The following is an 11154-nucleotide window of genomic DNA, read 5'->3' as shown; positions in this document are numbered from 1 at the left end:
TTGGTGGATTCTGATGGCAAGTCATCGGGCCGGCCCCGCCCCCTCTTTGCTGCTGCCGTTTGACAGTTTGCTCCTGACGTCAACGGTTCCGTCCCAACACGGAAATAATATTGAAAGTTGCGCTGCATACGTTCTGGATCTAGAACGATATGTATTTATAGCGAGGCGGCGATCCCACGGTTCACCTTGCTGTCAACTCCATGTTTTGGGTTATTTTTTCCGCCGTGTTACAAGGACGGTGCTCGCTGTGCTAACTTTCCAATGGATGTCCGCGTTGGAAAGATAGAGCGACTTCGACCTCTGTTTTCGTTTTAAGAGCCTCGATCCCCCACTCGTTGGGTCATGGGAAGAGATTCGAGGGCCATAGAATACCTGGGGCGTCTGCTGCTGTCCGTTTTCCTGCTCTCATGGGAGGGAAAACTGGTTCAGGTAAAGTCTGAAACGTCAAACCGACTTCTGTTGTTGTTAACCGAGCGGGTCTAGTTATTTGTTGGCCGCCCCAACTGTAACTGGCACCCCACTGCTCTTCTGTGTCTATTTCAAGCTCCGGTAAAGTTGCCATGATATGACAGGACTTTAGTCCGAATCGGCTGTCGAAAGCCAATACTGCCTGGCTGCCTTTTTGCGCGCTCCCGCGACAGTTTTTCTGTTTGCGGATGTCGTGACTGCGCCAGTGGTCTTGCCTCCCTTTGATGGGTAAATAAGGGAGCGGCAATGGAGACCAGGACATCCTGGTCAGAACACATTGTAATCATTAGAGCGGGAGCGAACTGTCCAACCTCACCTGGCGCACCCCTCCCTCAACTCACACGCTACAATATTAGGCCGAAACGGGACTCCCTCCCATTGAATTCCCATTATTCTTCTTTCTCATCTTCCCATTCTCAACAGGTTGGAGGGGTCAGATCAGTGACCCTGCCTGAGTCACTGCTATTTGTGTCAACACTGGATGGAAGTCTGCATGCTGTCTCCAAACAGACAGGAGACATCAAATGGACCCTCAGAGAAGGTAAATGTAGCTGAAGATGCCGCTGATACTGTCGTATTTCTCTAATTAAGTTGTTCTTTGTTGAACTTTTTCAGACCCTATAATTCAAGTACCGGTTTATGTCACAGAGTGAGTAACACGACAAGGAAAAGGAAACAACAACAACAACAAAAAACCTCTAGTAGTTTACATATTTGCTGAAATCTGATGTTGTGTCTGCAGGCCAGGCTTCCTTCCAGACCCCAACGATGGCAGCTTGTATGTCCTGGGTGGCAAGCATATGGAGGGGCTTATGGTAAAGAAGCCAGTGTCTGTGTGTATATGTATGAGCGTGTGTGTGTGTGTTCTTTGTCAGCTTTCACTATGACCTCATTGTTTGCCCCTTGATGCATCTGCAGAAACTGCCATTCACCATCCCAGAGCTGGTGCAGTCAGCTCCCTGCAGGAGCTCTGATGGTATACTGTATACAGGTGAGTGTGTGTTTGCATTAATGAGCAGCATAACAGAGGAAATAGCTTATTTAAAACAGTGTTCCAGATAGAGAGATAGTGAAAACTGTGACATCCAGCCTTGTGTGCTACAACTACTTGACATTATTGATGTTTATTGCTTATATTAGGAGTTTTATGGTTTTTTTCTATGTAACAATCAAGGTAAAAAACATGATGTTTGGTTTGTGGTGGATCCTGAGACTGGTGAAAAGCAAACCAGTTTAACCACTTCTTCATCTGAATCTATCTGCCCCAATACTCCCCTGCTGTACATTGGACGCACAGGTATGCTCACATCTGACGCAGACGCACTCGTATATCTGAGGACTTGTTGAATATTAATTTACAACCTTTTGAAACAGAATATATGGTCACAATGTTTGACACTAAGACACAGGAGCTGCGCTGGAATGCTACATACAATGACTACTCTGCTCCCCCGTATGATGAGAAACAAGACTACAGTATGTCACAGACACACACACACGCGCGCGCACACACACACACATGAATTAAGAGAAGAATGAGACAGAGAGAGACAGCATGCCACATTTTTATTCTATTCGTTTCATATTTGACTTTAAAATGAGCTGAAGGTTTATGGAAGAACTGTGAAATTAACCCCCTCTAGCGTTTTTCACCTGTTTGAATTTGCACTGCCTACGCCTGACCTGTCTCACCTGTTGCACTTTCAAGAGATGGCTCATCTTGTGTCCAGTGGCGACGGCCTCGTAGTGACGGTTGATAGAGAGTCAGGTAGGGGGAGGTGTGTGGGTTTCACTCTCTGTCTCTACCTTTCTTTCACCTGTGATGGGTTACTTACTGCTCACCCTCATTTGCTCACCTTCCAGGCGATGTCTTGTGGAGTCAGAACTACGGCTCGCCCGTTGTGGGGGTGTACCTCTATTCTGGGGACACACTCAGACACGCGCCCCACGTCTCCCTCGCCCTGGAAACGTTACGCTTCCTCACCTTTTCAGCCAACAACCTGGCAGACGCACGCTCAACGCTGAAATGGAGCTACCAGTTTGTGAAGGAGCAAGCCAGCGCACAAGCACAACTTGTGTAAGAAAAACTTAAGATCTCGTACACACAAAACGGTGAAACTATGCAGAACCTACACCTGCCAAAGTCAAAGTGTTGTTCCAGTCATTGAGTGACTAAAAAAACATTGGAGAGACTCGTTATTTTCTCCATCTAGAAACCTCAGATTACAACAAATATTCATCTTGTGGGTTTGGTGGTTTGAGTCAAGGTTGAGTGTGTTTGTGTGGTTTTTTTTTTAGCAAATTTATGAATGAGAACAATGACACAGAATGCTGCATATGCATGCTATGTTAGCATATGAACACAGACACACCTGCATGGTACAGTGTTAAATATGCAGCCAGTAAGCAGCAGTGTGTAATTTAGATAACGACAACAGGGGTAGTGATTATATGTGGCCTTCAGTGCCATTGTTGAGGGTAACAGATGTGCTACAAATGTACTGTATGACCACATGGACTGTGCCAGAGTCAGAGTGCAGTAGTTCTGAAACTGCTACTTCCTGAATGACATGGTATTCTGGCAGTTTTAATTATTTTGGCAGATTTCTGCCCTTTGCAGCTAGAGTGTTGCATCCAAATGTTGACTAATTACGTACTTTCAGTTCTATAATTTCAAGTCTGAGTTTGCCAGCATCTTGAATTAGGATCGGACTAAGTAGCCAGATTTTCTTTTCTTTTCAGGCCCACTCTCTATGTAGGGAAGTTAGACTCCCACCTTTATGCCTCCACCTCTCTCGTCCACCACGGGGTCTCATTAGTGGTGAGTTTACGTGTTATTAATCGCAATCAAATAATTTATAATTCTAAGATGATGTCACTTACATCCTTATGGTTGCAGGTTGTGTTCTTTTCATGGCTCTCCTGACATTAATCTTTTGGGAAGTAGTAGTGAAGAAAGATGGCTTTGACGTGATTTCTTTCTGCTTATTGCCATGGCAGCCCCGAGGATTGACGCTTGCTCGGATTGAGGGCCCTCTGACGGCTGAAGTGACCCTCAGAGAGCGAGGGGCATGTGAGATTACACCGTCCACTGATATTCGCTATCCAGCCGGGAGCACAAGCAGCCAGAAAAATCACTGGCTGCTCATAGGTGAACACACACACACACACACACACACACACACACACACACACACACACACACACACTGAATCCTGTCATTTTCATTGTAATAAAACAATCTATTTCCAGGTTGCACTCACTTTAGTCGTAAACTTAATAGTAACGTGTAGGAAATAGAACTTGTAAAATACAGGCTGGTTATCAAAGTGTTCTTGAGAAATGAAAGAGTTCAGAGTCCCTTTTAAATGGTAGTTGCAAGAATTTAACCCTGCTATCGTGGTATTGTTCATTATATGTGAGCAGAGATGTCATGAAGTGTTGAGCAAGAAATTTAACCCAATAAAATCCCAGTAAATTTTAATTTAACGCAATAAAATCTCATCTCAGTAAATTTTAAGAAGAGAAAGTTTCTTTGTCTGAAATTTTCTAAACTGTAATTATTGGGATGTGTTTGTGCATTTAGGTCATCATGAGCTCCCTCCAGTTGCTCACACCACCATGTTGAGGGATTTTCCAAGTAGTCTGCAGCGTTCTGCTGAGGCGGTCATCCCTCCGAGACCCTCGGCCTCGCCTGCATCAGACTACCACCAGCTTTATGTGAGTCACGGCTACACGTGTCACCCTGGCAACTTAAACAGTCAAAGCCTAAAGACAATGCTTAAGCTAAAATGCCTCTCTTGTGCGTTTAGCTCCACAAAAGTGGCGGCGCTCGTAGCGATGCCAATGCTAACAGAGGAGCAGTTAATGAGCAGACGGGGCAGAGTCAGCGAGGCACCGCCGTGCTGCCCATCTACATGACTCAGGACCGGCTCACTCTGGCGGTTCTGACACTGCTGCTGGGAGGATGGCTGGCGATCGCACTCTCCTACTCCCTAGTGAGTTTGTTTCTATTTTCCTCATTAACATTTAAAGAAAAAAAGGTTAACTTTCATTACTAATTAGGGTTTAAATCTTCAGAACTTCACTAAACACTCGAAAGAGGTTGTGATGTCCATGTTAGGTCTTGGACCTTAGAAACTGTCAGCATTATAATCTTTCCAGTGTAGGAGCCAGATTGGCCACATCATAAAGATAGTAAGAATGATTAATAAGTCTGCAAACTGTGATTTTTATTATATAATGAGTGTGGTAGAAACAGCATGATGTTGATCATTTAATCACATAACTAATTAAGGAAAATTGAGTAGAGGTTGGAAGGTTGTAATCTGTCTTCTAAATGTGTTGTGCATCGCCAGCGTGCAGCCCTGCAGCTGAAAACCCAAAGGCAGCTGGCGGAGGCATTTGAGACTCGTCTTCAGCGCATTCAGACCAACATGCAGGCCAACGTGCATGCCAACGTGCATGCCAACGTGCAGGCTGTGCCCTTGGTCCCTTCTTACACAGCGTCTTCTACAGACACCAACCTTCCCAGCAGTAAGTGATTTATAATTCCTATTTTTAAAGGTTATGCTGTTCAATCTCAGTTCAAGGATTGATGTGTCACACCTTTTTTAGGCCATTTTGAGTGATTAAAATGTAAACGTGTTAAAGTTTTTTCATGACAAGCAAACATTACCAGCCGGAGATTCTGGAATCATTAGGTGTGTCTTTATTTACACCCATTCAGGCTCTCACTCTGCATCCGCTGAGCCTCCACCCAGTCCAGGCACTCCCAACAGCGCCTCTTCAGATGCTAATACAGATGGCACGAGTGGGCTCAAATCCGTAGCAGGTAACAACTGCGTGCTCGTGTTTGATTTCCTCCTGTCCCTCACAGCTGCAGTGAGCTTTGCTCATTTCTGATTCATCACGTCTTCCTGCCTCCCTCAGAAGGAAACGGCAGAGAGGTGCCGGTGGGGAAAATCTCCTTCACTCCGTCTGAGGTGCTCGGCCACGGCAGTGCAGGAACATTTGTCTTCAGGTACAGTTTACATATTATTACATGCTAATTGTTTTCTAAGGTTTTGGTGATTCCTGACATTTATCTACAGTCATGTGATGTGTACAGTGGAAAGCCCTCGTGCCAGATGTACAATATGCAGTCTGAGATGTTCTTTTAATGAATTCAGGGGCAACTTTGATGGTCGTGACGTAGCCGTGAAGCGAATCCTGCCAGAGTGCGTCGAGGTGGCAGAACGTGAAGTGCAGCTCCTCCGAGCCTCCGACACGCACCCAAATGTCATCCGGTATTTCTGCACAGAGAGAGACCGCCTCTTCACTTACATCGCCATCGAGCTCTGTGCTGCCACCTTGCAACAGGTACCAGCTTGTTGATCTCTTTTGGCTTTGTGTCTTTTGTCATTAACACCTCCTCTCTGCCAAACATTTACAGTACGTGGAGGATCCAGCTCGCTTTCCTGAGCTGAGTCCTGTAAGTCTCCTGGAACAGACCATGTGCGGCCTTTCACACCTCCATTCACTAAATATAGGTGTGAAAACACACGTGACATCATCTTCCAGGTCTTGCCAGCGTTCTTGTCGTTACGCTTCTCTCTGATCTCACTTTTAGTCCATCGCGACCTGAAACCCAGAAACATCCTCCTCTCTGCTCCTAATGCTCTGGGTCAGGTCCGAGCTCTCATCTCTGACTTTGGACTCTGCAAAAAGATCCCAGATGGTCGGAGCAGCTTCTCTTTGCGATCTGGAATACCGGGAACTGAAGGGTGGATAGCGCCCGAAGTCCTGCGGGATACCCCGGGAAACAAAACGGTTGGTCCCTCACGTCCTTTTTGAACAAGCAGAGATATTTTAGACAAGATTTTTTTCTCTTTTCCAATGTGATCACCTTTATTCAGCAGTTCTCCTCCTCTTCCTCCTCTCTCTTTCCAGACGGCAGCTGTTGACGTCTTCTCAGCAGGCTGTGTCTTCTACTTTGTGATCAGCAGGGGGCAGCACCCGTTTGGGGACACATTGAGAAGACAGGTTAACATCTTGGCTGGAGAATATTCACTTTTGCATTTCAAACAGGGTTTACATGGTAAGAACAGCCTATTTCTGAACAGCATTGTTCTAGTTCATATTAATCCCGCTTAACGATGGTTCAGCCATTTCCTGAAAAACTGAAGATTAATTCCCAGCTTTCTTCTACTCCCTTAATACAACAAAACAAAAAAATAGAGGACATCATAGCACAGAATCTGATCGAGCAAATGATCGCCGCAGCAGCTGAAACCCGCCCTTCTTGCTCCTGTGTCCTCAAACATCCGTTTTTCTGGAGCCCTGAGAGGCAGCTGCTCTTTTTCCAGGTGCGTTGCATCAGAGGAAGAATTTGTTTGTCTGTGGGAGTATTTATTCAGGCGTGTGTTTGTTTGCAGGATGTGAGCGACCGCATAGAGAAGGAACCGGCCGACAGCCCCATCGTGCTCACGCTGGAGAATGGAGGAAGGGCTGTGGTTCGCACCAACTGGAGAATGCACATCTCAGTTCCCCTACAGATAGGTACACACACACACACACACACACACACACACACACACACACACACACACACACACACACTCACAGAGGACAACAAAAACATGTGCTCCATTAACGCTTGTGTACATTCCAGACTTGAGGCGGTTCAGAACCTATAAAGGAAACTCTGTCAGAGATCTGCTGAGAGCCATGAGGAATAAGGTCTGTATACATCTGGAGATGAATTTTTTACACTCACAGTTGCACTGCCGGCTCGTTTTTGACCTCTTCTCGTGTTCAACCTGTTACAGAAGCATCACTACCACGAGTTGCCTTCAGAGGTCCAGGAGACCCTGGGCGAGCTGCCCGACGGATTCATTAACTATTTCACTTCTCGGTTTCCACGGTTACTGATGCACACGTATGAGGCGCTGCACATCTGCAGCCACGAGAGACTCTTTCACCCCTATTATCTCACCCACAATGCCAAGTAGCACAGACAGACAGTGCTCCATTATTGCTTTTGTAAAGCCTGTACTTTTTATTTCTTTTAATTGGGGGGTGGGTGGGTGGGTGGGGGCTGTGCTGTGACATTGTTTTTATATGCATTGAGTTGTTTATTAGATCCCCTTGTACTACTACTGAAAATATCGATCGGCACATTGTTTTTACATTATAAACAGCGTGTCATTGCTGGCAAAGTGCTGACCTGTTGCATTTTATTCTTTTTACTTTATTTTTTTAACAGAAATCATAAAAATTAAGGTAACCACTTTGGTAAATTTCCTTTATCTGTGCCGGTCAGCAGCTGACATCACTGTTGATTGTATTCCTGAGATGAAGGATAAATTCCCTTCAGTAGAAGAAAATGTTTCCTATTGTAGTGTTTATTCTGTGTTTTCATCTTTGACTTGTGTGTCTGGACGTGTGAAGGTAGCTAAATTGACTGGTGAATGTTTGTGTTTTTTAGCTTTTTTCTTTTTTCCAGACAGACACACACATTTTTTGTCACTCCACCACACACAGCCTCAACTTGTGGGTGTTTGATCTGCAGCAGAATGAATGAGGGACAATATAACTTTTGTACATCTTCTGAATGGGTGAAATAAAGGGTTTGTGTTGCTGAGCAGTGTCGCATCTCCATCAGTCTGCATCTAGGCAGGAGGGGAAAAGAACCTTTTACACATCAATCAGTCTGTCACTGGGTAAAAAAGACACCTGACATTTTATTTAGGACTTTTAAAGACAAAGGCCAATCGTTTTATTCTATGCCTCATTTATCGTGTGGAGGCAACAGGAAGTTGTTTTAACAAGGCTTCTGTCTCTTCCACAGATATCTTTTTTTATCTGATATTCATGGGAAAAAAAGCCTCTCGAACCACGGATGACTGCTGGCTTGTCCAATTCAACAGACACACTGACACTGAATGACTCTATACAGCGGCAGCGGCCTTTGCCCCTCCTCAGACAACGAGAGTGGGTAATTTAGATCTTAAACCAAGTGGAGGGGAAAGCCTCGTGCTGGTTGTGTTGATGGACCGCTATTAAGCAATAACAATGGAGTTTGTGTGTAATTTACAGGGGAAATGGTGCATTAGTAATTAGGCATTCTGAGACAGTAATTACTCTGTGTGAGACATTGCAAATCTTTTCTGGACCATAAACCAGAAGCTTTAACACAGTGTCATCGCATATATTCGCCGTTAAATAGCTCTGCGTAAAAATAGATGAACCTCTGAAAGGTTGGCGCAAGCAGTTCTGATTTTCTCTCTGAGAGCACATCTGGAGAGTTCCAGCCAGATGTCTAAAACAGCTGGTATTTCACACATTCGCTGGAGAAGAAGACAAGAGAGGTGATGAAGAGGCACGGACTGTTCAGTTTATCATGGAGTCAGACTTGCTCATGCTGACGGGTCACACATTCGTGGAATCATGGATGTGATCAGTAGATGAAAACTTGATAAATGAGGTCTGAGTGAGCAGTGACACAGAGGTGACACATAGCCAAACTCTGCAAAATTATCCTGTTTCCAGTAGATTGGAATCATCAAGCTTAAATAAATATTCTGGGAAAAACAATTGTTTATCTTAGTCTAATTTTTGTGGCTTTAGCTCATACGATTTATTCCATCATTAATATACTTCATCATTTTGGTAGATGAACACTGCAGAGCATTATGCAATGCGCTTCTCCGCCTGCAAGGGGAGACAGTTATCTTGCACAGTGGTGTATTAGAAATTAGAGATCACGTGCATGTTTGAATTAAAATGGAGAAGCTAGAAACCCAGATGAAGAACCCATTTATAAATGATTCACACGAGCTGAATTTTGATAGGAGAAAGAAGTTTGCATTCATAGACATGCGTGTAGCGATATTCCTTGTTATACACACGTAATTGTTGCGGTCATCTGGTCCGATTAAGCTTCTGGCTTTACTCAGCCAAGAAAACACATCCAGCAAAGATGCCAGAAGCCATAAAGCAAAACTCAATGTCACCGTGAAGCAAAACAGAGGAGCTTAATGACAGCATGGCCCCAAGTTCGAGCATGTGTCACGGTCAAATCGTCGGCTAATGAGCCAGTTGATGTTTATGTTTCACAGTGGGAGTCTGCCAGTTGTTGTGTGTGTGTATGTGTGTTTGGTGGTGGTGGTGGTGGGGTAGAAGTATTCATTATTAAATATCAGAGTTCAGCTGTAGGTCCAATCAGAATAGCCTGAGGGAAAAATGGGCATAATTAGAATCATGAGACAAAATTCTCTCTCTCTCTCTCTCTCTCTCTCTCTCTCACACACACACACACACACACACACACAGACTTGTTCTATACATATTGACAATTTTCTCACTGTCCATATTTAAGATAATGAGTATTTCTGTGGCTGAGGTGATTATTATGAAAATAAATCAAATCTCAGATCCATCATTGATTCTTTACCCATAAAAATGTTAAATATGGCTGCATATGGAAGATATGGCAGATCATAACAACCAGCTGAATCTGTGTGTGAGCGCGATTGAGTTTCAAGGGGAACTCACTCACTACCGCCCCCCGTGGCACAAAATGGTAGCGACGGAAAGGGCAGGATGGAGGTTAATGATTTTGAAGGTTTTGACCGTATAACTGCGTGTTTCCTGTATAGTCTACTAACAGCGTTGCCAATAAGGGCTAAACATGGCAAACTTTTGAGAGGTTTACAAAGCTATTGTTAGTAAATCATGCTTTTCAAAACTAATGGCTGTTAGTTGAGTGTTTAGACTCGTGTCACAATTTGCTCCTGATTCTTACATCAAACGCAACAGCAGCAGGTAAAATAAAATAGAAATTCAGAGGTAGGTTGGAAAGTAATTTTCTTGTTGACTGGTGCAGTCTGAACTACATAACCGCTAGAGTACTGGAGGCAGGTGATGTTCTTCACTTTGCCTTTTGTTTGATGTTGCATTTATTTTGTACGTGAAAACACTGACAGCAGTTCAAACGATACGTCTCCAGAAACGGGAAGAAAATTAAAACACCACTGAGGTGCAGCCGTGGTTTGAGATTAAAACCACATAAATGGGTGTATTCCACATACTCTCATTTCCAGTAAAAGCCCCCCACACCAGACACACACACACATACACTCTTGTAACCTGAGGACAAAATGTCCTCTTCCTCTGTAAACCAAAGCTTCCTCGTATTTCAGAAACCACTGGGGGGGGTATGTTTTTCTGCTTGCTGCGTTTTCCTCTCATCTACGTTGCAGGGTGCAGCTCTGGCTTGTGTGAGTCTGTGTGTCTCTGTGAGTGTGTGTGTTTGTGGGTTAGGGAGGGGGAGTGAAGCCGTTTTTGCAGTCTCTCCATTTTGGGATCAGGACAGGAAGTGGGCTCAGCAGAGGAAACATGACCTCCTCTCTCCCTCCACCCTCCTACTTTTTTCCTTGTAGTCGGTCTTCCTCCCTTTGTCCGTCCCTCCCACAGCCTGTGCCTACACATTTGCAGCCTCATTTCTGTCTCCTGCACTGTGTGTTTGTGTCTGTGTGTGTGTGAGTGGACCTTAATATTCTAGTGACTTCCTGTGTAAATAAATATACATTAACCACCGGTTTCCAAACAATGCTGAAAGTCAGCTCTGGTCCTTACCAGACTCCCTCCTTCCCTCGTGACTCCCAGCCTGTTGTGTATCAGAGCCGCTCTGATTAAAAGCCA

General features: G+C 44.6%; 1 protein-coding gene across 1 annotated transcript; it reads left to right on the top strand.

Moving 5' to 3' along the window:
• Nucleotides 1–51: 51 nt before the first annotated feature.
• Nucleotides 52–8092, top strand: ern2 (endoplasmic reticulum to nucleus signaling 2). The gene is made up of 24 exons (XM_003972331.3): nt 52–429; nt 892–1009; nt 1084–1117; nt 1211–1283; nt 1387–1459; nt 1643–1765; nt 1843–1944; nt 2177–2236; nt 2332–2545; nt 3211–3289; nt 3469–3619; nt 4055–4188; nt 4281–4466; nt 4827–5004; nt 5198–5302; nt 5401–5491; nt 5640–5829; nt 5903–5999; nt 6080–6279; nt 6400–6547; nt 6688–6815; nt 6885–7008; nt 7121–7188; nt 7278–8092. The coding sequence occupies exons 1-24, from the start codon at nt 343–345 to the stop codon at nt 7458–7460; spliced, it is 2946 nt and encodes a 981-aa protein (XP_003972380.2). The 5' UTR covers nt 52–342; the 3' UTR covers nt 7461–8092.
• Nucleotides 8093–11154: the final 3062 nt, after the last annotated feature.

Source organism: Takifugu rubripes, chromosome 17 (assembly GCF_901000725.2).
Source record: "Takifugu rubripes chromosome 17, fTakRub1.2, whole genome shotgun sequence".
Taxonomy (NCBI): domain Eukaryota; kingdom Metazoa; phylum Chordata; class Actinopteri; order Tetraodontiformes; family Tetraodontidae; genus Takifugu; species Takifugu rubripes.
The sequence above is the reverse complement of the archived record's forward strand: the minus strand, read 5'-3'. Positions and strand labels throughout refer to the sequence as shown.